The following is a 26,368-nucleotide window of genomic DNA, read 5'->3' on the forward strand; positions in this document are numbered from 1 at the left end:
AGATTATGAATAATTTAGATTACTCTTCTGGGGGTCCCTGGTACAAAATATTTTCAGATGGGTCTCCACTGCCAAATATATATCAATTTGCAGCTCTCTACATTTGGTTCTCTATTGAGACACAAATGTGTTTCTTTGTGTCTCCATGGGGAGCATAGGGAGCTGGTCATTGGCTTAGGAATGCAACAAAACCAAAAAATGATCCATGAATTCAAGTAGCATTCGATAGAAAAGTAGAAAAAGAGCAGTTAATAGTCAATGACTTACAGTAGCAATAAAAACATCTAACCGTCGGTCTTGATCACATGACTATAGAGATCATGTGTAGGCCTATCGGTTTGCGTGAAATTTGGATAAAATCTTAAGGAGTAATATAAAAACAAGAATGATTCAGTCATAAATGCCAGGTGCAGAAAGCTCTCGTTTATGAACATGTACAGCATAATCAGTTTGTGTGCTGCAGCCTCTGCCTCAGCTCACGGCTTCACGTTGCGGCGTTCAGAGTATGGGTTTTATGCCATTCAGACTATGGGTTTTATCTGTAAGTCTCCCATCGTCGGTTGCCTAGAGACGAGGCAGCCAATCATGAAAAAGTGTCCACTACGGTCGCTATTAGATAGCCTGGCTAATAAGCCAGACTCAAATCACACTGTCGTGTGGTATTTGAGTCTGGAGATGCTGTGTATGGATCTTGTTTCCCGGGGGGCGGGTTCAAACATTTTCTCTTTGACGCAATTGGTCAGAGCTACTGTCAGTCAAAGGTCTCAAGCATTGAACGTCACTGTACCAAAGCCCGCCCATATTGCATACCGTGTCCCGATTGGCCACACCAGTTCTCTGGTGTAGGAAATGGGTATACAATTGAGCCTCTCCAGACCGTAATCCGCCGGCAGGCAATTTTTTTTTGCCAACGGCTGATTTGGTCTGGCTTATTAGCCAGGCTAGCTATTAGAGGCAGTAGCAAATGTAGTCCAGGTGCTTTTCAAGCACCCGGTGGCGTTTTTCCTTAGTCTAGAGAGTGTGAGTTTTAGGCCTTATAGGTAAAAACACGAATCGGAATGTTATAGCGCTGTTATAGCACTATGAGGCTGATTTGAAATTTTTCAAGTGGCATTTCTTCCTCTGCTTGGTGGGAATAATAATAGGAATGCACGCTGTGTTCATGATTTGAGGCATTTTGTTCAAAATGGAGCACTTTGGAAGCCAGTCTTGAAAAATCTGAAAGTTATACTTAATGGCTATAGAGACGGAAGGACGGACACATGGATGGACAGGGTGCAAAACAAAGTCTCTCCCCATGCCTTCGACCTGGTGGAGACAAAAAAGTCGTTTTGGGGGTGGTGAACTATCCCTTCAATGTGTTAAACTGCCTGCTGTGCACATAGTGATGATGACCCCACTACTCCCACTGTGCCCAAGCATTTCCTCCAACAGTCAATGAGCTAGGCAGTAAGCTGAAAACTCCCTCTCTGTGGACACTGTATGACTAGGCTATTATAGGCTATTATATTCTAGGGCACCTAGAATATAATTTCCTATACAGCCTGACAGCATGTTGCAGATTCAATCCCAATCTCGACAACGTTTGCTGCGTGTCTCTCCCCATCTCTCTCTCTCCCTGTTTTCTGTCAGTCTTCACTTCAACTATGAATAAAGGCAGAAAAAAAAGTTTAAACATTTGTATTGAACTATGAAGGCAAGATTGGTTGATCGTAACTCGTGGAGCACCCAGCTTTCAGGGGGGAAACAACTATGGCTGCAATTACTATGTAGAAGCCCCCTACGCTGCAGTGATGACACTCACCACAAACAACACTGAAGGGATGGGGTCTGCACAGCTCCCCCTCATGCTGTCTGGATGAACTGTTGGCTATACACAGTACAGTCCTCTATCTATGTTCATTTCACTCTGACACAGAGTACAAATGTAACCAAATGGATATAGCCTATTAACACTTTTACTAGTTAAGTGTGTACCAAAGAACTGAGAGGCATGGCTGCTCTGAATCTTTCCAACAACGACAAAAAGATGAGGTGTTTAAAGCGACTCCAAATTTAGCATTTTCTTTTTTGAAGATGCTCGAGCACAAAGCTTTGATAGCAGCTAGCTTTCTTGTTATAGGCTACTTCCACCCTCAAAATAAAGATCCCAAATGATCAGAAGCACAGAGACAAATACACTGAGATGTTATATAACTAATTAAATATATAAAGTAGCACTCCAGTATTTACTATAAAGTTAAACTATTAATATACTTAATAAACACCACATGCTTTTAACTAAATATATACCTAAAAGCAGCCCTGGCTTGCCTCTTGAGAGTTGAGACAGCAGTATCTGACGTGCCAACAGCAGAGGCCTGGATAGAAACCCTGTGGGGTTATGAATTATGATATCTTAATCCAGCCAATTTTCTGGATTAAACAGATCGTCTCTCTCCAGTGTGGTTCCTCTTTGGTACATTATCTGATTAGGTTTAGCATTAACTACTTCTGTTAGAATCTATATGACCTATTTAGTAAAAGAGATACGTTATAAAGTGACATGAGAACAGGACCCATCCGCATTCATTAATTATTTACAAAGAGTAGTAATGTTGTTTGGGAGAACACATAACCTCTAGCGTATGTACACTACAGTACATCCATGACCTTATGATAGGATACAGTACGAGTATACACACACACACTGACACACGCACGAACGCATGCACACACGCACGAACGCACGCACACATGCACGCACGAACGCACGGTCGCACGCACGCACGCACGGTCGCACGCACGCACGCACGCGCGCGCACACACACACACACACACACACACACACACACACACACACACACACACACACACACACACACACACACACACACACACACACACACACACACACACACACACACACACACACACACACTTTCAGTTGAGTTGAGAGTAGCAGTAAAAAGGGTTGTGGGCATGTCATTCTTTGTAGATTTAGATGGAGTACTAGGTCTTGACTTGTAAATATTGAATGAAACTTCACTCCAGCCACTTAAGGACAAACTAAGGTGCTATGAAAAAGTAATGACAACAAAAAGATTTGTCATTTTTGGTTGAGCTTGGATTTATGTCATTTTTAAAGTGAGTGAACGTAAGGCTGATATTCTATCCAGAAGGTTTATGTAGGTAGATTTAACTATGTGATGCAAAACATGCAGGAAATCACAGAAAGTAGCCTATAATCTATAATGGACATTGGCTACTATGAACTATGTGACACTTGGTCAGCATTCAGAAGACTGCATAAAAAAGGTCAGAGATCCCAATGTGGTGTGAGTGCAACATACCGGTACTCCTTTTTGTCTTCTTTTTTTCCCATTGGATATATTGTATGTTAATATTACCCAGGGCCAGGACCAAAAGGCATTGTCTTACTTTTATTTTATTTTATTTATATTTATTATTTATTTTTGTATTGTTGCGACCGTACTGTAGGTCGCATTTACTATGAAAACCTGCATCTCCCGTCCATCCCTCCGTCAGTTAGTTAGTCACCCCATTCCTCCATATATGATCACGCCTCGTGACATCACACCTCCATATATGGTCACGCCTTGTGACATCACGCCTCCATATATGGTCGTGAGTCGACACGTCATGGCCGCCAAAACGAAAAAATATTATTGTCTTTATTGACATACTAGCGTGCACGCACCGCTCCCAGCTCCGCCCAAGGTGCCGTGTCGACACCACGTCATGCCACCACATGGCCATCTCCATATATGAAGATCACGACACTGACCTCATCTAACCCTGGATAACCATACATGGAGAAGACTGGATCATCACCTAGATCTTATATGGAGCCAGCAACTCCAACATCTGACCTCAAACCTCAAACCCTTAGATCTCCATATATGGAGCTGACCTGTTCTGACATTCCATATATTGATCCTTTCCCACCCGTCCTTCCTGTTCTGACATTCCATATGTGTTGATCTGACCTCATCAAACCCTGTACACTCAAGACACGCTCCATATATGGCCAGTACAGAATTAATTCTTACTGGTATTATTGTATTGTATTTGTTCTGTGTAGGCCTATACTGCATTGTATTTACTTTTTGTGTTGTTTTGTTTAATTTGTCTGATTCTTTTATTTAAAATGTTCATGCATCTCATTTTTTTCTGTGTACGATTTGCAAAAAGAAATAAACATTGTGTCATAAAAAAGGTGTTAGTCATCTCAGAGTCAGACTGTAGGCCTGCCTAAATATCATGTGCAGAAAAAACCTAATACGCTAACGCTACTTCATTCTAAACGTGTTTTACTGCGTTCGTTACATTTAAGTGCATTTACAAAGCACAATTTGTGATCACCTTAAGTAAAAATGCACCCCTGGCATTCTGGCAATACTAGTGGGAGCAACGCACTCCTGTTTTATGTCCCCTCCTCTCTCCATCCTTTCCTCCGAACCCGAACCATTCATCTCTCCCCTCCTACAGACTTCACATCCGGGTCATTCGCTAGTATCTGTCTCTTGCGTCTGTGTGTATGTGTGTGTGTGTGACAGTGTAATTTTCTCTACCGTGCTGTGCTGCAGTCCCCTTCCCGATCGCGCTGCTTTCTGGACGGATATCATGTTTACCATGCAGCGGTGATGGAGCTACCGTCGCTTTGAGCTGCTGGTGGCGAGGAGGACCCGTGTGTCACAAACGGCAGGATGAGACAGACGACAGCCTACTGAATGGCCAGCCTGCGGTGATTATTCGCCCGACAATGTCTAAGAGCCTAAAAAAGAAGAACCACTGGACCAACAAAGTCCACGAAGCGGTGATAAGCAGGGGCAAAGAAGGCGAGCTGGGGTTCGAGCTCAAGGGGGGCGCGGAGAACGGGCAGTTCCCCCACTTCGGGGAGGTGAAACAGGGTAAAGGGGCCATCCAGAGTGGCAAATTGTCCCAGGATGAGCTGCTCTTGGAAGTCAACGACATGCCAGTGGCCGGACTCACTACCCGAGACGTGCTGGCCGTGATTAAACATTGTAAAGACCCAGTCCGCTTCAAATGTGTCAAACAAGGTGAGTTGACTACACACAGCACTACCAAGGAAGGAGGGGGGAGTAGCCTATGTGTTTGTTTGTATGCCGTCCAGCTGTGTTGGTGAATGTATTAGTCACACACTCACACAAATGTAATTTGCAGGGAGAGAAGTCACACAGTTTGCACTATTTAAAAGGAGAAATAGTATCAATATGCTAGGTTGCAAACGAGCCTTTGGTAATATACGTGTTTTGTTCATGGGTGAAATCTGATCACGGGCAAATGATTTGTGGAAGCGACGCGCGCTGCGTGAAAACGATCGAGTGAGTCCATGAGGTTAGACATCATATCGCCCAAGAGATTCACCGTCTGTTTATCACAATGCTCTGGTTCTGTGCCACGGTCCGCCCGAGGGGGTGTGTCCGTTAGGCGAGGTGCCATGGCCTGCGGTTTTTCCGTGATTTCGGTCAGGGGACATGGATTATTTCATTAATTACTCCTGAGGCTGTTTTTTCCCCCTCTGTAGTCTGGGCAACAGAAAGGCTCAGCCTAGCCAGCAGGCCAACTCTGTTTCTTACTAAAAACAAGGGGTTAATATGAGTTGGATCAGTTATAGTTGTTATACCACTGTAGAATGTAATTAGCTATAGCACTTAAGTCTTCAGTTGTGATGACTCAACTCAGTAAAACATCAATTCATGTCGACCACACACACACACACACACACACACACACACACACACACACACACACACACACACACACACACACACACACACACACACACACACACACAACAATGTTATTATTATGCCTACTACTGTACTTTCACAAAGATGTGGGAGTAAGCTAAGTTGTTCAACTTAACAGGGTTTGTTTCTTTATGATTTTGTACATGTATGTTTTACCTGAAACAGCCCAGGTTGGGAAACGCTTAGCTGCAATTTGCAACTCTAGATTTCTTTTATAATGGGATGAATCTAGAGTTGCAATACCCTCCATTGACTCCCTACTCATCCAATTTGCGTTTGCGATCTGCTTGTATTAAATTACGTTAAACTCACCTAAATTGCATCTCTAGGCCAAGCTTGAGGAGTTCCAGACCCCCAGGAACGCGCCCAGGGGGCCGGGCCGGGCCGGTTCCGGCGTGCCGCCCCGCGTCCGCAATGGTAAAGAAATGACAGTTACCGTGTGGGGGTCCCCAGGGGTGGGGGGGCGGGGGGGAGTTCCAGACCCCCGGGAACGCGCCCAGGGGGCCGGTTCCGGCGTGCCGCCCCGCGTCCGAAACGGTTGAGAAATGACAGTTACCATGTGGCGGTCCCTGTACTGTACTGTACTGTACTGTACTGTACTGTACTGTACTGTACTGTACTGTACTGTACTGTCACACCCGAAAGCATCATATATACAGTTAATATGTGTGTGTGTGTGTGTTTGTGTGTGCGTTAGGTTGTGCACAGGTGGTGAAAAACAACCATGCTGTTTTCGTGCTCATACCCAGACACACCCACCCAGCCAGCCAGCTACCTACCCACACACATAGCTCCGTAAGGGAGTGGTTGCACCACTCAAAAATCCACCGTAGACATGTTATGAGCTACTTTCTGTCAAGACATCCTCTGCAGGTGATTCTTTTTCTAAGTGTTGCAGTTTGAAAGCACTCGTTTTTGTTAACGGGTCACGCTGCTGCCTCCTGCATTATGTGCAAATTCGAAACGGGTCTACGGTGGATTATTATGAAACAAAAACTCGGCAGATTGAAAGAGGATAATTCAAGCTTGGCCTAGAGCTGCAAAGTTGGTGAGTTTAACATCGTTTAATACAAGCAGATCGCAAACGCAAATTGAATGAACAGGGAGTCAATGGAGGGTATTGCAACTCTAGATTCATCCCATTATAAAAAAATCTAGAGTTGCAAATTGCGGCTAGGAAACACTGTAATAGTAGGGAGCAGCACAGTTGACTGAGTGACCTGCTTCTGTCACCAATTATAAATGCAGACAGTAGGACACTGGGTTGAAAAATAGTGGATGAGAATGAGTGCTATTCACAATGTCTGACGGCTGCCTTGTGTGTTTTAGCAATAATAACTCTAATTCAATTGATTGTTGTAATGTTTACTTACCTGTATACTACACCAAAACATAATAGTCCAAAATAGTCGATACTATGGTTTTCTTGTCAACATTGGTATATTTATATATTTTCAAACATACATGTTACACATACTTATAAAACATAAACATATGTTGCTGTTTTTCTGACACTAAGTAAACAAAGTGGAAGACTAAAGATATTTGTGGTTTTCCGAGCTGACTGGTCATTTCACTCGGCGAGAATTGTCTTCGCACTCTTGGTTTGGCTGCTGATGGGGTGGATACACAGTAGTGAATGTATTAGTAAGGCTGTGAGATGCCATAAGGGTTAAATGCTAATGTGGCTGTAGCTTGGATGTTGACTGACCCTCTCTCCTCTTTGACTCTGTGTCCCTACCCCCCCCCCCCCCCCCCCCCCCCCCCTCTCGCACGCACGCACGCACACACACACACAATTCACTCCTCCTATCCATTTAAACATGAGGCGAGCTATGTATCATGAGGGTTTGGGCTTGTGGCCTTTACAAAGAGCATCCTTTATTCCTTTTAACTGAACGTCCCTCTTGAGCACACTCCTGTTGTGCCTCTCAGTTATTTTCTCTTTTCACTCTACCTCCGCCTCTCTCTTTCTCTTGCCTTTTCACACTCACTGTCGCTTTCTCTCACTCACTGTCACTCTCTCGCTGTAATATTGTTATTCCACTTCCGCAGAGTGCAGAGTGGAGCATATTTATGGCTTGTGTGCTTGCAGACAGATTGCAGACACACAGCCCCACTGAGGAACCATCTAGAAGGAGTTCAGTCACTCAGCTAGCAGGCTACAGAGAGGCAAATAGGAGCTGGACGGTCCGTCTGGGCACATACATGTCCACCTACACAAATACAGTCACAGACAGAGAGACGAAAATATAAAGTGGTATGGAGAGGAGTCTGTAATGGGTTGTGCTCAGTCAGGTAGAAGCCTTGTCATTCCCTCCCTAAAGGGCGTATGACTATGATGATGAGGAGCTAGGGATGTCAGGGCGGTATTCCGATACTGCCTGCCGTACCTCTGGAACAGGGTCACCATCCCTCTCTGCCCTGACCTCCAGCTAATGACAGGGCATGGAAGACTGGGACACATTCCCTTTCTCACACACAGGGCACACACCTGCACACCCAATGATTGAAAGTCATTAAAGATGTTTATACAGGAAAATGGAGTGAAAGGTCTGGTGGATGGAGTCCCGACCCAGGTTTAATAATGTTTCTAGTTGGACTGTTGAATGTAGTGCATTGCAAGTGGACTGTTGTTTGGTTTCTGTGCCTCGGTCGGTACATTGTGTGTGTGTTCTTTTTTCAACCAAATAAACAATAATGAAAGCGTTGCAAAACAAACACCTTCAGGAAAGGCTTCCACCCACTGTTAGTATCTGCATGATTTATAGATGGACTGATTCTTCTCAATAGCAACATAACATTTATATTTTACACTTTATTGGTTTGCAATAATTGTAAGAGTCATTTCAACTACATACCAACAAAAACTGTATTACTCTCTTTGAGACTATATAGACAGGATATTAAAAAATATATATATATATATATATATTTGCACTGTGCATTTCTTTGTAATTATTTGATAAAGATCTATTCATTGAGTTCAGTTCCTCATCCCACTAGTATATTAACAGAAAGCAAGCATGAAGTGACAAGGCTTCTTTGATCATTGAGGAAGATATTTAGTGTTATGAAGATCACAGCGCCACAAGGTGTTGGCACAGTCTGCAAGAGAAGAGTGAATAAGTGAATATGCATGAATTGGTGTGTGCATGCACAACACAATACACACTATGGCAGAGGGCTTTGAGGTGGTGAATAATTGTTATCTTTATCATCAGTATATTTTGTTCTTCTGACATCATAATCGATCGAGAAACTTGTTTGAAAACCTATTGTGAAGCACAATATAATATGCAATTAGCTTACTTAGACAGTATAGAGCTGTGTCTTCATGTTTTTGTCATTATACAGTATGCCATTGTTTTACTAATTCAAATGTAATGAACAACATCCTACTATAAAATGAACAACACTCAAAGTCCGTCTGTCCGTCCTCAGTGGGTTGACCAATCAATCTGAATTTGCACATGGGTATTGACCAATGGGGTATGCAGGGAGTGGAGTCAATCTGGAAAGGACGGATGCAATGCTGTGGTTCTATGGGATCTACGCGGTCCCATAGCCCAGATGGACAGGAATGGATTAGTAGCTAATGAATTCCTGTAGCCAATAACTGAGAAATACCACACCTCATTTCAGTTGAGGATCCTATATCAAAATTGCCTTGTGTGTTGAAGATGAAGATGTCATCCTCCACTCACTGTTGCTTTAGTTTTTGTCACTTTCAATTACATTTCTCATTCAAGATTTCCTGTTTATTTATTGGCAAAAATTGAAAGAAAACAAATCATTTTTTTTAATAATTCAGTCCTGTAAGGCAAAAGCAATAATATACATTTAATTAATTAAATTGTGTGTGTGTGTGTGTGTGTGTGTGTGTGTGTGTGTGTGTGTGTGTGTGTGTGTGTGTGTGTGTGTGTGTGTGTGTGTGTGTGTGTGTGTGTGTGTGTGTGTGTGTGTGTGTGTGTGTGTGTGTGTGTGTGTGTGTGTGTGTGTGTGTGTGTGTGTGTGTGTGTGTTTACACAACATACACAGGATATAAATAATCTACCTCACCTACTCAAAAGGATTTATATGGGGAGAAACATACACTATTTTAGAGACATTTATCCACTTTCCCCTAATGTAGTCTTTTTTTCCATGTGACGTGAACAGTTTTTAGTTCTTTAGGGCAGGGGTCTTCAACGTTTTTTCAGGCCAAGGACCTAGATCTAGATCTGCAATCTTTTTGCTATGTTCAAGTGGTTCATGTAAAATAAAACATTTGTAGCAACTCTGAGGGGGTCCCGGACCCCCTGTTAAAGACCCATACTTGTCGTGAAGGAGGAGAAGACAAAGTATTCATAAAAGTGTTTACTTGCAAGTCACGTTTCACTCATAGCTGTTGGTAATAAAGCACCTATTTATGAAGAATGCTAATGGAGGCATTTCCGGGACTCTAAATTGTGTTGAGAGAGCATGGCGAACTATGGCTCACCACGGTTGGTTGGTTTCTGTGGCATGCTAGAACTACTAAGGCTTTCCATCGATTGCGTAAAATGTTATGACCAAATAAATATTATACCCATCTTAAAGTCCCCATGCACATCATAATATATACATTCAGCACATGGAGGACAGCTGTCTGTTCTGACTGTGTAGCACTTTACCGCTATAGGCCATGCCAAAGAGCTCTCTATTTACTAATGAAACTGTAAATAGGGTCTCGGCAGAAAGTGATTACTGCTTTAGTTAAAATATGAACTATCCCCATATTCTATAACGTTCCGTCAGATTTGTGAAATAAAATATAAAGACCAGGTGAGCATAGTGTACATTTAGGGCCATTCAAAAGCCGGTCATACATATTACAGACTTTCCCTTGCGGTGCCATATGATAGGTCATGCATGTGCAGCTTTAGCCCCATTGCTGCTAGTATATAAACATTTTCCCCCTTGCAATGAATAAGGGATGTTGTTCAGAATCCTCTTTGACTTTTGTTCACTACGGAGTTGAGGACTGGGAGAGGAGGGAACCTTCATCTCATCTCTTGTCGCTTTGTTGATGACAGGCTTGAAGAATTAGCACATAACATTCTCTCTCTGCTGCTGGTATTAATAACTGTAAGAAATGAGTTCTGTCAGAGACCGAACCATTTTTATTTAGGCTACAAGCTGCTGAAGCCACGCTCTGAGGATCAAACTTGCGCTTAGCCAGCCAATGGCCAATATCTATCTGGTCCAGTTAAGTGAATTAGGTCAGTATACCTAATTCTGTTCACCACGGACACTGCTTCTGAGAATATCTTGGATTGGGGCTATGTCGTGACTACAGTTTATTTATATGCCAGATTGTGAAATGTAGCGATGGTGTTGTGTGTTGAGCCTGTGTATTTATGAATATGGATGCATTCATTGTGTTTCATATGAATGTATGCAAATTAGAAAGTGACTGTATGTGTCAGATAAGTGATTGGTTTACTCTAAAAATAGTCACTTGCCAACACAAAAGTGTTTTCATAATGTCAGTCAATCATTGTGCAATATTTAGGCCTATATGGCTGTTATGATACACAAAAAGAATGATTATGATAATAAGCCATTGTGTTTCAGAAGAAGCTAGCTGTTCTTCTCCCCTGTGATACCTTCCCCTGGCTCACCATCATTTATCTATCCAAAACCTTCATATCGTTGCTGTCCGGCAGAAACAACATTTTTCATAAATCAATACTATTGAACACAGTCTGTGTGTTCGTTAAAAAATATTGAAGCAATGGAAATCATTAAAAGTGCTTCAAATTTCAAACTGTCTGCTAAAGCAGCTAACTCCACCTCCTCTCATTGTCACGCAAACAATTGACAATATACTGTATAAAGTCACAATACCAACTTTATGAAGCATTATTGCTTTGTTTTAAAATATAACGTTTTCTTCAAAAATATATTTTTTTAATTTCCTGAAAAATGAACATTTTGGAGTTTGCTGGTTTCTGCTCGACAGCAGATATGCACCAACACCCCAAATTAGCTACTACCAGCTGGCGTAGTCTCGTTATGTCAAGTGAAGAAGTACAGTAGGTACTAGGCAGTTTAAATATGTCTATTTTGCACGTATACAGATTTTGGTAATGTGTGTAGTTAGAAGTCTTTTTGTGCATTTCTTTGAATGCCAGCTCATGCTGGAAAAGCCAGCAGCACGGTAGAGGGAACCATATGTATGGGAGGGTGTGAGCAGATTTAAACATTTGACGATTATACTGGTCTGTAGTTGAAAGTATCCTTCAATATTGCACATTATTACTTTCTGACCTTTAACTATCAAACATATTGCACAATTCAACTTTTATAATAATGGTGACTTTCATACCTTCCTAACATTTTGCTATACGGTATATGATGGTATTTGTGTAAATTATAAAAACAAAAAACAAAAACATAAAAGCTGTGCTGGTGAAGCCATTGTAGCACGTATGGCATCATCTAGCCTGCAATGCTGCGTTTCTAATATGCAATTAGCCTACTTAGACAAGTCTTGCTGGGTTTAAATACTTATGGCCGATGGAATAATTTATAGATCAGAAATACTTTCTTGTGCGCCCGCTGTCCAAGTGGTCCAGGCACATGCCACATAGGCTCTGGCCTGACAGCGCGTCGCGTGTTCGGGTCCCGTTCATGACGACCTTTGCTGCATGTCTCTCCCCTTCTCTCTCTCCCACTTTCCTGTCTGTCTTCACTAATAACTATCAATAAAGGCAAAAAGCAAACAAAAACTAATCTTAAAAAAAAGAAAGAAATACAGTCTTATCTTGCATAGATTCAGAATACCTTGCTGGAGGACCCGATAAAAGTAGTTGCTGTGATGAATACTGCCACTGGGTGGAAATTATGTGTGGGTGGGTGGTGGTGACAGACAGGCAGTTGAATAAAATCATATGGATAATAAATTGCTTTTGAAGTTGGAAGTAGTCATCTCAAAATAAGGTCATACATTATATATTGTTGCTGTCGGGCAGAAACCTATCTCCATTTTCTAACCTTTTGTGTTTAATGCCCTGCTTGATCATACTACAGTTTTGGACATATTTGATGGTATTAAAAAGCATACCTTCAGGATTTCTATACCCTGGTTGGTATACCATACCTGAGGGAGAGAAGCGTGCACGCATCCGCCTGGGTGACGGCAGACTGCTGGGCGAGCGCTGGCGCTTTGGCATGGGGCGGGTCAGATCAACATGGAATGAATTCTGTACTGGCCATATATGGAGCGTGTCTGTACAGGTCAGATCAACATATGGAATGACGGGTGGGAAAGGACCAACATATGGAATGTCAGAACAGATCAGCTCTATATATGGAGATCTAAGGGTTTGAGGTCAGATGTAGAGTTGCTGGCCGGCTCCATATGTGCAGATATGGAGATCTAAGGGTCACATGATGTCACGAGGCATGACCATATGGAGGCGTGACCCTATATGGGGATGTGATGTCACGAGGCGTGACCATATGGAGTTGTGAGTGACTAACTTACTAACGGACGGGAGATGCAGGTTTTCATAGTAAATGCGACCTACTGTCGCAATAATAAGCCTACCAGCCCGGGTGAGCTGTAATGAGGGGAAGTGATTGAACTGTAGATTTAGACAAGGGAGCATTTAGTATCCTCAAAGGTGTTGTCATTTTCAGACGTCAGGAAGGATCCCAAGGCTGTTTTTCCTCAGGATAACAACACCAACCTTTCAGTGATAGATCACCATGGCAATGTGACTATGTAATGCAGTATTTTCTTGAGGTCATTTTAGGAAACGGAAGCAATGACACATGACAAAGGTGCTGCTATTAAATGCAATACATCCGCCTGAGATAAAAATAAAACGCCATATTCTTATGACTTTTCATGGTGTGTGTCACATGTATGTATGTATGTATGCATGTGTCGTGTCTCTTTGGGCACGTTTGTGTTAGTCTACACAATATGCCCTAGATGCATCGAAGTAGGTGCTTGTTATTGCTCTTGTAGAAGGCCGTCTCAAAATCAATTAACATGCAATTAACAAAGATGAACATGTTTCTGTTTGTGGGGGTTGTGAGCCTTGTGATGTGAGCCTTGTGATGTGAAATCCAGACCATGCCAGTCCTGGTTCACCTGCAGTAGACTGCAGGTGGAGGGCAGACAGTGTGACTGTCCCTGTGTCCTCCTCACCTGGGTCTGGTTCACCTGCAGTAGACTGCAGGTGGAGGGCAGACAGTGTGACTGTCCCTGTGTCCTCCTCACCTGGGTCTGGTTCACCTGCAGTAGACTGCAGGTGGGAGGGCAGACAGTGTGACTGTCCCTGTGTCCTCCTCACCTGGGTCTGGTTCACCTACAGTAGACTGCAGGTTGGAGGGCAGACAGTGTGACTGTCCCTGTGTCCTCCTCACCTGGGTCTGGTTCACCTGCAGTAGACTGCAGGTGGGAGGGCAGACAGTGTGACTGTCCCTGTGTCCTCCTCACCTGGGTCTGGTTCACCTGCAGTAGACTGCAGGTGGGAGGGCAGACAGTGTGACTGTCCCTGTGTCCTCCTCACCTGGGTCTGGTTCACCTGCAGTAGACTGCAGGTGGGAGGGCAGACAGTGTGACTGTCCCTGTGTCCTCCTCACCTGGGTCTGGTTCACCTGCAGTAGACTGCAGGTGGGAGGGCAGACAGTCCTCCTGTCCCTGTGTCCTCCTCACCTGGGTCTGGTTCACCTGCAGTAGACTGCAGGTTGGAGGGCAGACAGTGTGACTGTCCCTGTGTGCTCCTCACCTGGGTCTGGTTCACCTGCAGTAGACTGCAGGTGGGAGGGCAGACAGTGTGACTGTCCCTGTGTCCTCCTCACCTGGGTCTGGTTCACCTGCAGTAGACTGCAGGTGGGAGGGCAGACAGTGTGACTGTCCCTGTGTCCTCCTCACCTGGGTCTGGTTCACCTGCAGTAGACTGCAGGTGGGAGGGCAGACAGTGTGACTGTCCCTGTGTCCTCCTCACCTGGGTCTGGTTCACCTGCAGTAGACTGCAGGTGGGAGGGCAGACAGTGTGACTGTCACAGAGGAGAGTTATCATTAGCCATCTTTCACCTTCCCTGGATGGAAGGAGCCAGGACACGTGGCTCATCATGGTATCTGTAGAAAGTCTAACTGAATGTCTGTGTCTGTGTCTGTGTGTGTGTGTGTGTGTGTGTGTGTGTGTGTGTGTGTGTGTGTGTGTGTGTGTGTGTGTGTGTGTGTGTGTGTGTGTGTGTGTGTGTGTGTGTGTGTGTGTGTGTGTGTGTGTGTGCGCGCGCGTCAGGAGGATGGATTTACACACACACTCGCGCACACCGAGGATTTTACTCGGTGTGTGTGTGCATTCACAGACATTTCCTCCAATCTATAAGACATAGAATAGATAACGTGCTTAGGTGTCCCTGGAACGGAGCCTCAAAGGAGCCTCAACCTCCCGCCCACCCGCCAGCCCGTCATCCCTGTGTCATACAGTAGGTGCTTATTCACACACAACTCAATAGGCAGCCGATGGTTTCCTTTCACTGACCCGCCGTTTAGATTAGCCAGGAGTGCTAATCTGACGCTGACGGTTTCTCCATGGGCTTGAGATCTAAAAGAGAAGACTGAAGGATTATAAAAACTACACAAAGTAAAAATTCGTTTTAATTTATCCATTTGTAAGTTTGTAACCCATGGCAGTGTACAAAATACAAATGTATTCAAATTGACTCATACGGATGCGTTTGTACACTCTGAGTGAAATGATCACTCAGGACTTTACAGTGTAACCACGGTAGTAAAAGCCGGGACTGAAAGGCTGCCGGCTATGAAAGGCTCAGCAGCATCAATCCTGATACGAATATCTTTTGTCGGCACCCACTTGGTATTTGGATACAGCTGTTGGGTTCAGTATCACCTTCAATGAAGTGAAGTTTGAGGAGTAATGCAAAAGGATTTGTCGGACTATTATGAATAGTTTTGGGGAATTAGCGATGCAGAGGGAGTCGTTTTCATAGTGACACCACAAGGCAAGCTGGTCAAATGGAGGAAATCTCATGGGCTTTATTAAAGTGCTTGATTTGCATTCCTGATCAATGACTCTGGTGTAGTTTATGCTTCCGACCAATAGAGGACACCAGGAGTCTAGTCACAGCAAAGTGACTGACTAGATGGCCTTGAGTGACTTCAATCTCTCCACCAAGTAGTTCTGTATAGGTGTAGGGCGGCTGGGCACAAAAAGTTTGAAATCCACTCGAGTGGATCCACTCAAGTGGATCCATTGAGTGATGACAGTTATCTTATTTTCAGCTATTTCTATCCCTGGTGCTGAAAATGCTCCTGGAGCAATTAGGATGTTACAAAGTGTCCTTAGAACTCAATCTGAACTTTGTTCTGAAATCTGATCATTGCAGTTGTTGCCCTCAAGCACCTCGGCAATCTAGAAGGAAGGCTGCGGATTGCACCTTCTTCTCTGGTGGTATTGGCTTCCAGAAAAGTTTGATCTTATTTGGGGAGAAATGAACTTCAGCAACATCTCAGTGTACAGTGATTGCTACCATGCTATTTTTCATTGCAGACCTAATTCAGATATTGAGCTAGCTATTACAGTAAGCACACAGTTACTCAACCCTACAGTATATACTTATCAATACTCAAATAGCGGAAATAGCATATCTACATTGTGACACATTTGTGAGCTTGTATATCTGCTATTTTCCTATATACAGGTTTAATGTTTGTCTTTAGTTCAATGTTTGTTTTGTAAACCCCATTGACAATGAATGGAAAATTTACGTCATAATGTGCCATTTACGTCATATTGTCTCTTTATTGTTAATGGCGTTTAATGTTTGTGTTGGCACCGTTTGTTTTACATCACCATTACATCACCTACATGAGTTAGACTTTAATATATTAGCGCCCTCACTTCACACGGGTGTGATTTTTGCACCTATTTTTTACCAAAAACATTTGCCTGTTTTTGCCGAGTGTATACAGTTGGAGGCCATCGATATTGTCCTTTTCTTTTTGCTGAGGTTTGCGTGATCTGCGCAAAAAGACAGTTAACCCATTTTGGGCGGGAACCCCTTTTGGTGTTTTAAACATTGTTATAATTTAGCTATTGAAAAATAGCAGATCTACAAGCTCATAGCGCGCCACCGAGTGGCGTGCTACGAGCTTGTAGGTCTGCTATTTTTGAAAAATCGTGAAAATATTAATTTCAGAAAACTGGAGGATTTAGAAGGATTTTTTAAAGTTTTGAGGTCAGGCCTAAATGGGTCAAATGATAAGGGACAATATCGGTGGCACCCAACTGTATGCCTGTGTATTCACCTATTATGACATGCCCAGAATAGTGGATGCAAGGATGCATGTGATTGAAGTAATGCTCATGGTTTCAGCAGTGTTTTCAGAGATTTGTAAAGGTAATGATATGAAGGCAAATCTGAGACAAAATATATAATGAGCAACTTGCAATGAGCAAAGAGGGCAAAGGCCAAATTGGAATCCATGGTGTTATTTCACAAGTGTGACAGATGAGTTTATCAGTTGAAGTGAAAATAGATGAAATAACAAACTTCTGCTATCACTTCCACCATTTTTATCAAAAGAAAAAAACAAAACATATTTTTTTTCCATAATATGTGTATTATTCTTATTGTATATTGGTCTGTGGGTTAACAACTGGCTTGCCAGATTAAATAAATACAATATAATATAAAATTATAGCTGCAAACAGTGATCGATGACTAGGACTGTGATCTGAGTCCAGGGACATCACTCACAAGTCTGTATGGCAATCAGCTGAAAAGTTAGTCTACATAGGTAAAAAAAAAGAAAAACTTTACCTTGCTAGATTGGCTATTTGACCTGTTTGACGTTGAAGTTTGACGCTTCGCCATGTTTTTCATCGATTGTTAAGGTCTCTTGTGCAGGCTGAGCGAGTTTGTGGTTCAAGTTCAAGTTTAGGTGATTCTGACCATCTTCCTAGGAGGAGTTTGTTAAAGTACAACCCGTGAAAATGGCTTGAAATGAACAAACACCACTATAAATTCAAAATGGCTAACTTCCTGTTGGGTTTAGGTCATGACTCCAACTCCAACGGCTTGGGCTGTTACCCGCACAAGTTTGTAGCCAGCATCAAAGTTTCGAGCGTCCACATTGCGGTTATGTTAATTATGCATGTCGTCCAGACGAGAGCAGCAGGGCGCTCCGGACACCCAGAGTAGTAGTGTAGGCTATATTATGCACGGCCTGTAAAATGCATATGTGGCATTGTGGCAAAATCATTCAGTAAGCTACTGGGCATAATCAACTGTAGCTGATGTTTTTCTTTCTTTTCATTACAAATCATTGCAATTTTAATGATTTTACATAGGCCTACTCATATTCTCATAACTACCCTCTTCTGCCAGAAGTAGGCTACAAAGTATACATAAGCATGAGCATGAGATTCATATTTTGCAGATCTTAAAGCTCACAACGAGGGGCATTGTGAAATGATGAGTTTGACTTTGGAGCCTGTGAGAGGGACAGACAGACAGCGGTGGCTGCGTGCTGCCTATCTTAGATATATAGCCTATATACTAATCTATTCTACACTACACCATTATAGTAACAATAATGTAGATAATCCGTTTTTTTCTTGTCTTTCCAGATTGGTAATCACCATCATTTATATCTGTTCTCCAAAAATAGCTCATCTACAAGCTCACGGGCTGCAGATCGGCTATTTTCGGAGAAGAGATTTATAGACATTATGTGCAAACTGCAAATATAAAATAGCTGTGATACTTATGTAAGTGGTTATGGTGAAATAAACCATTAGCACTTCATGAACTAATGCACAAACAATATTAAAGGCTTCCCTTTACAGGTCAAACAGCTCCATTCATTCATTCATTCACATATAATGTACACATTAATAAATAACGTGTCATGTTGCTGTAAAAAGCCGGCTGATGATCATGGTCGCAGCCATCTGTTGTACTGGAGGTGGAAAGCCTGGTGACGTGAGGTTAGTTTGGAGGGGGCGAGGGGACTATGGCGTCACCGTTTCAGCAAATAGGCGGCATTCGCTGTACACACGGAGACGACAAAGTAGCGTCTCCGAAGTTTGTCACTCTGGGAGCCGGTTTCAAAAAGTCCCCCAAAACGCATTATCCGTGTGGCAGAAAGGGCAGATCGGCTAAGTACTTGTGCGGGTAACACAGAATACGTCCTTGTGTAGACAGCACCTTATTTTGTAAGTCGAGACATGATACAGGTGTGTACCAATTTGAATACATGTAGGTGAAACCTTATTGTGGGGCTTCAGACAGTACGTTTGTTGAGCCATTGAGCCATTAGGACACTAGGCACCATTCGGCTTGGGCACTAATACAGTATGTAATTATTTCCCATGGCCTATATTGTGTACTTCTATTAAATATGTGTGTTCTAATAGCACAAGACTGCTGAGGATTAGGTCACCTGACCAATGTTCTTGTGTCTCAGGTTGTTGATAAAGCATTCAAAAGCTCAGTAACATGAAAGTCTCTACGGGTATGGATGGATGCCGTAGCCCTGTAAAAGAAAAAGAAAAAAAAGAAAGAGCAGCCAGCACACTTCATGCAACAACCTGTCCTCAGTCTAATTTATCGCAGTGGCCATCATCTTCAGCACTCAAATGAAAATCAACCATCCATGATGAATATAAATCATGTCCAGCCAAGATTGCTCTCTGATTGTGATGGACAAGAGATGACTAACCTGCTGCCTTTCCAAGTGAAACTGGCTGCAGTCCATGGAGACAAAACTGACGACTTGCTCTGCTTGAATATAATTAAGATACAATCGATGGCACGTTCCTGTTGACTTTATCCCACTGAGTGCAGAATATTCCCTGCCATGTAATTAATCCTAGCACAGTGTGAGGGGCAATGGAATGGGGCAATCAGTTCAGAACAGTCCAGCCCAGACCAGTTCCGTTCACTTTGGTCGGTCTAACGCAGAGTGAACAGCCCCCTTAATCACTGCAGACAGACTATATTAGGCTATCAGACCACAGCAGACACACGGAGCTTTGGAACAGTCATTACGGTGATCAGGAGGTGGTCCCCTCTTTGGAACAGTCATTACGGTGATCAGGAGGTGGTCCCCTCTCGGCCGTAAACTTGACCGTTTATTAATTTCCAGTATTAAGCAGAAATGAACCCTGCTGTTGTTAACCCTCCACGGAGTCCATGCCACTGTGTTTCTTTTTTGGTTTCCTACATTGTTTTTTTAAATTATTATAATTTCAAAACATTTTCAAAAAACATTCCCAAAAAAGCAAAAAGTTATTTCTTAAATATATAAATGAAAAATCTAAGAAATTCCATAAATTAGGAAAACAACAAGAAGTAGTGAAAATAGCCGATCTACAAGCTCACAATGTGGTGCGAAGTGACGTGTTGTGAGCCTGTCGATCGGCTATTTTCATAAATTTGGGTCCCGGGGGAATGTCTAATTTATTTTTTGTGTCACAGGCTAAAACGTTTGGGAACCACTGCTCCCTGTAGTCGGGCCCTGCTGCTCCCTTGTCACTCTCTCTCTCTTGGTCTCTTTCTTCTCTGTCTCTCTCCGCCTCAGCCTGTCTCTCACTCTCTGCCTATTTCTCTCACCTCTTTCTGACTTGCACTAGGACACTTTTGGCGTGGACTTCAGTGCAATTTCACACATACGCATAACATCATGCAACAGAACATAATTTGTACATTTCTGCAATGGAAATAAGCTGCTGGCTTTATTGAGTATATCCTTTTGAAAAAAATGTGACAATGTATGTAATTTTACATATCTTGTCTGCAATACTGCCTCATCAAAGTTGGTGTTGTGACTTTATATATATGCATGAGAGGGGGAGAGTTGGAGGAGTTAGTTGCTTTAGCAGTTTGAGGGTCCAATGGAGTTAACAGATTTTGTCCCAAGCGCTTTTTACTACTTTTCATTGGTTCAATATTTTTTTAACCAACACACATACATTACGGGTGTTCAATAGCATTGATTTATGCAAAAAAAAAACTAAAAAATGGAGTTAGGTCCTTTCCTCCCGACTCCACTTTTTCTCACTCTGTGCCTCTCTCCATCTTTCTCTCTCTCTCTGAGACTGTCTCTCACTCTCTGTCTTCCTCTCACTCTCAGCTTATCTCACTCTCTCCTCTAAAACTCTCACTTTCTGCCTCTCCCTCTTTCCAGTTCTTCATTCTTCTATCTATGTGAGAGTCTCCTCTTTTTACGCACGCACGCACGCACGCACGCACGCACGCACGCACGCACGCACGCACGCACGCACGCACGCACGCACATACACACGCACATACACACACACACACACACACACACACACACACACGCTTGTCCTCTCGCAAAGTTTCATACCGTCTCTAGTTTTGCTGCCAGTTTGTCGCTCTGCTTCTTTGCCTGGATCGTTAAGAATCATCCGACTCATTCGTCCTGACAGAGAGAGAAAGTGCAGGAACTTGGAGAGCTTAAGCTTAATTCACACAGTACTTTGCTGCACAACCGCGGTGCTCGCTGAAAATCAGCTATATTCGTATGACGAAGCATAAATTAGGCTTCAGTCACAAGTGAAAATCAACTGAAAACACGCACGCACGCACGCACGCACGCACGCACGCACGCACGCACGCACGCACGCACGCACGCACAGCCACCCATCAACATGTATCTCATCAACACAGAGAGGAGATGTGATTGCAGGAAGCACAGGCCATTACCTTGCATGCTCCTGAAAGACCTTAAGGAGGCATATTGGGGCTGGTGATGCCTCCAGAATATGCTTCTCCCCACATCTTGATGCCCCATTTATTGCGTCTGGCCTTGTTCCTCTTGACGGAGCATGTAAAACATGTGCGTTTGGCCTTGATTACCACACTACGAGAAGAGATGTGAGGAATCGGGAATCAACATCGTCATTAAGACCAGTCTGAGGAGAGGAGAGATCAATATGAAGACCTTTAGGAGAGAGGATCCATCATTTACTATTAATAATGGGCAGCGGTGCCTGCTGTAATAATACCATTAGGTACTTCATCTGCTGCACTGCCTAGTGCTCTGCAAAACTCTACAGCTCCCACAGGCAGTAGAATTTGGCACATGAAGAAATCATCAAACCACATGCGACACGCACGCACGCACACACACACACACACACACACACACCATTCCGAGGCCAACTTAAACTGCCTGTGTCTAATTGAAACTATAAAACAAGAGATACAAGACCAGGTCAATTCAGGGCAAAGTCTTAAATGAACCACTGGAGAGAGACGTGTGTGTGTGTGTGTGTGTGTGTGTGTGTGTGTGTGTGTGTGTGTGTGTGTGTGTGTGTGTGTGTGTGTGTGTGTGTGTGTGTGTGTGTGTGTGTGTGTGTGTGTGTGTGTGTGTGTGTGTGTGTGTGTGTGTGTGTGTGTGTGTGTGTGTGTGTGTGTGTGTGTGTGTGTGTGTGTGTGTGTGAAACAATAGTGATTGTTGAATTTAGAAAGGGTGAGAGGTGGAGAGCACTATGTCGTTTTGTTACTGCCAAGAAATACACTTGAGTCGTGTTGCAATATTTAATTGAACAAATCAGTATAATTGATTACAATTTGTTTTCGTTTCTGAATATGGTAGCAAAAATTGCCGTTCTGTGGAGTTCACAATCATAACGTGTCTGGTAGATCAGCTATCTAAGCAAACTGTATTTGTTTGACACGTATGAGGGAATGTTGAAAAAACAATAAAGTGGCCGCACACGCTGATAGCCAAAGTGCCAATATTTTATTTAGGATGCAGCAGATTAAGACATGAAAGGAACTGTTGACATGTATAAATAGACCCTAAGAGGTTAATCGGATATATAAACATAAATTGAAATAGAAATGCTTCAAGATTATTCGATTCATCAAAAAAGTCTATAGCAATAATTGTTCAGAAAATAATTGTTGAATTTAGAAAGAGGGGAGAGAGAAGAGAAATGGTATGTTGTTTTGTTACTACCAAGAAATGCACTTGGGTGAGGCAGCTAGGGAATCCTGTGTGCATGTGAGAAGCGTGTATTGGACAGCGCATGCTACAGTAAATCGAAGCCGGCTGTGCTGCCATTCTCCCAGCTGTGTGCGACCTCTTGTAGGAGTACAGGGCCAGCTGTGTGCAGTATTTATTGATCTGATGTTCTCTCCTAGAGTTGTCTGCTTCACCATGACAACCAATCAGTACACCCCTCCACACTGCCTCCCCCCTCTCTCTCTCTCTCACCAGCCAGACTTCCTCTCCGCTCTCTCCGCTCTCTCTCACACACACACTCAGCCTTCAACCGGAAAGCCCTGCCACCATAGTCTCTGCAGCTTGGGTGGTATCATTTGAGATGGAAGTTGAGTTAAATGAATACTCTTTTCTGTGTACAGTATGTGTTCATGTGGACTCACTGTGGAGGAGTTTTAGGTTTCTCAAGTTTCTATTGTCTTGTTATGTGACATCCTGAGTGTGTGTTTTGACATGTCGTCATTGACGTCTTTTCCAGCGCTCACAGTATGTCTCACTGACTGTGTGTGCATTGCTTACCTGTGTGTGTGTGTGTGTGTGTGTGTGTGTGTGTGTGTGTGTGTGTGTGTGTGTGTGTGTGTGTGTGTGTGTGTGTGTGTGTGTGTGTGTGTGTGTGTGTGTGTGTGTGTGTGTGTGTGTGTGTGTGTGTGTGTGTGTGTGTGTGTGTGTGTGTGTGTGTGTGTGTGTGTGTGTGTGCTCTTTGACATATGCCACTGCTGTTTCCCAGTGTTTATCTCTAGTCAGTCGATGTTTACACAAGGTCAACCAGAGAGAGCATCTGGTGGGAAGAGAGTAGCTGTCTGTTAGTAAGTGTCAGTACAGCATCTGGAAAAGTACACGCACGCACACACCCATTGTCTTGGTGCTGTGTTTTTCTGTGCTATGTGTTGTTTTGTTGTGTGTGTTTGAACACATCTGTGAAGATTAATATCCTTCGGGACAACAAAGATTATTGGGCGTAGACCCCTTATCGTTTCTGTGGAAATTCCGCCATTTTAGCAGTTCTGGCAGTTCTGAGCTATCGTTCTTCATGAAGTTCGGGCCGTGAGGATCCCTCAGGAACTGAAGCTCACACTCATTTGTCAAAAGACCTCTGACCTTTAGATCTCCCGATGAGTAAATTGTTGCTCAATCCACTTTTCCGCCTTTTTTGTGCCACGTCAAAGAATAACCACTCCCCTTGAAATCGCATTTCCATTCATGCGAATGGAGGCTGGACCCTGGTTACGGGACTACAGCGTTGACAGACAATTGGCTGAGCACGTGATGTACTGTATGAGTGTGATGTATGATGATGTATAATGATAAGAGCGCCCCTCACTTCATTTATGACTTAATAATAATAATTTCAGTCCTCAATGTGTTTATAGCTCAGTGTTTATATTGCGTATAGCTTTTTTCTTTTTGGGCTTGACCCCGTCTTATATCTGCTTACAGCTATATTTATTATTATTATGCAGGCGGGCACTGTACGAAACCTTTTCATTTACACTCATTTAGGCAAGAGACAACTTTGAGAGACAGACACTTCACCTGTATCTAATCTATCTCTAAAATCTAATTCCTCTGGGGACATCACCTTATAAATCATTGTAGCACACGCACACACACACACACACACACACACACACACACACACACACACACACACACACACACACACACACACACACACACACACACACACACACACCAGCAGTAGTGACAGCATCAGCAGATAGAGGGCACTGCAGGACTGTGGAAGCGCCCTAGCCAATCAGCTGGCAGTCTGGCTGGAGCCCGGCTCCCCACTAGCACATCTCTTTTTTCCCCCTCTGTTGTCTGCCGACAGTCGTCATCCCTCAGTATCTCTCCGCGTCTCTCTCTCTCTTTCTCTCTCTCTCTCTCTCCGAGTCTCACCCTTCCCCCATCTCCATCTTATTCTCTGGAATAAAAACGGCTGGTGTCGGTGGTCTGTGTGCTGGAGCAGAGGTTTGAGAGGGGGGGGCGTAGAGGCTGGACGAGCCAGAGGAGGATGCACGGCGGTCGGGTGCGAGGCTAGAGGACGCCTGGGAGGACAGGCTGCCTGTGGATGGCTATCTGAACGGACCCGAGCAGACCTGGACGGACCTCATTTACAGGCATCTGGGCCAGCTGCTGCTGAGGTGCTTGGACTGCACTGCTTTATGTCTCTCTGTCTCTCTCTCTCTTCTCTTTCTCTCTCTCTCTCTCTCTCTGTCTCTCTCTCCGTGTGTGTGTGTGCGCGTGTGCGTGTATGTTGACAGTGTAATTTTGTATCGGTGCATGTTCAGTGTCTGTCTGTGCATGGCAGAGCTAAATAATGTGTGACTAGGCGATGACAGTGTGATGTTCATGGTTTTTGCACCTGTGTTGATTTGAACACTGCGACAGCGCTAGTATATTGTTACCCGGGGATTTTTTTCCTTTTGTTTTCTGCCTCTCCTCTCTGTCTCCTTTTCTCACCCGTCCTGTGCTATGGCTGTCTGTGATGGAATTCGGCACAGTGCTTTACAGCCTGCTAGCTAAAATGGTGTCAAGTCAGTTCTACATAAGATGTTATTATTCCTAAGGACAAAGCAAGCATTACAGGCTCACAGCAGGGAGGAAGCCGGTGTCGGTGGCATTTATTTTTTTCCTTCTTTTTTTTTTTGCTGGTATTTGTCTGTGTGTCCGCCGCACAGTACAGCACATCTCTCTGTGCATAGTAAGCACCCGCAGGAAGGATTTTATCTCGAAGGAAAGGCCACACGGCTCATACCTCCTTCAAGGGCAGCCAGAGTTTATTTTTATTTGATCAAAGTACGGGCCAAACATCGTCAATTTGCCATGAGATAGAGAGCTGAAAATACACGGTTGCCATTTGTACATGCATGGCATGTTATGATGTTAGTGCCCGACCACCCCCCCCCCCCACACACACACAAACATACACACACACTGCTGAATGTGATACAGTATATTCTTGCATACAGAATGTTGCGTGGAGAACAAGTTCTCCTCCCCCGCGAACCTCCTGGGCTTCCCTGATGGGGAGACGAGGGGAGGAGAAACTATTCATGGACATTATACTGTGTGTGTGCGTGTGTGCGTGCGCGTGTGCGTGCACGTGCGGCGCAGATATGGTGACTCCTGTGACTCTCGTCATTGCATTTTAATGCTTTTTGGATTGTGTTGCGGTTCAGGGACTATCTGAGCTGATAGGGAGGCGGGTGGGCAGCTCGTGTAGCAGGCGATCAGCAGAGATGGATATGAGGTGGGCCACGGCTCTGTCCTCTCTCTATAGGCCTTTATCGCACGCACACACACACACACACACACACACACACACACACACACACACACACACACACACACACACACACACACACACACACACACACACACACACACAACTTGCTGACACGGCATGTCAGGCCCCGGGGGGACCTCTGGTGTACACTATTACCCTGGTCTCTGTGTGTGTGTGTGTGTGTGTGTGTGTGTTTGTGTGTGTGTTTTGACCTTTGTTGTTTGGCTCTCGACCGTGCAGGGACGAGGGTCG

The 26,368-nt window shown here is 43.8% G+C and overlaps 1 protein-coding gene across 4 annotated transcripts in view; it reads left to right on the top strand.

The window, feature by feature from the left end:
• Positions 1 to 4,525: 4,525 nt before the first annotated feature.
• Positions 4,526 to 26,368, top strand: part of magi2b (membrane associated guanylate kinase, WW and PDZ domain containing 2b) — a 119,491-nt gene continuing 97,648 nt past the window's right edge. For 3 of the 4 annotated variants that reach the window (XM_079501004.1, XM_079501006.1, XM_079501005.1), the window contains exon 1: positions 4,526 to 5,063. In XM_079501004.1, coding sequence (XP_079357130.1) covers positions 4,766 to 5,063 — 298 coding nt within the window. In that variant the 5' untranslated portion in view covers positions 4,526 to 4,765. Of the gene's footprint in view, positions 5,064 to 24,836; positions 24,972 to 26,368 lie in introns of those variants that run through there. The other variant, XM_079501008.1, reaches the window with a different exon arrangement.

Source organism: Electrona antarctica, assembly GCF_951216825.1.
Source record: "Electrona antarctica genome assembly, chromosome: 5".
In the NCBI taxonomy this organism is placed as follows: Eukaryota; Metazoa; Chordata; class Actinopteri; order Myctophiformes; family Myctophidae; genus Electrona; species Electrona antarctica.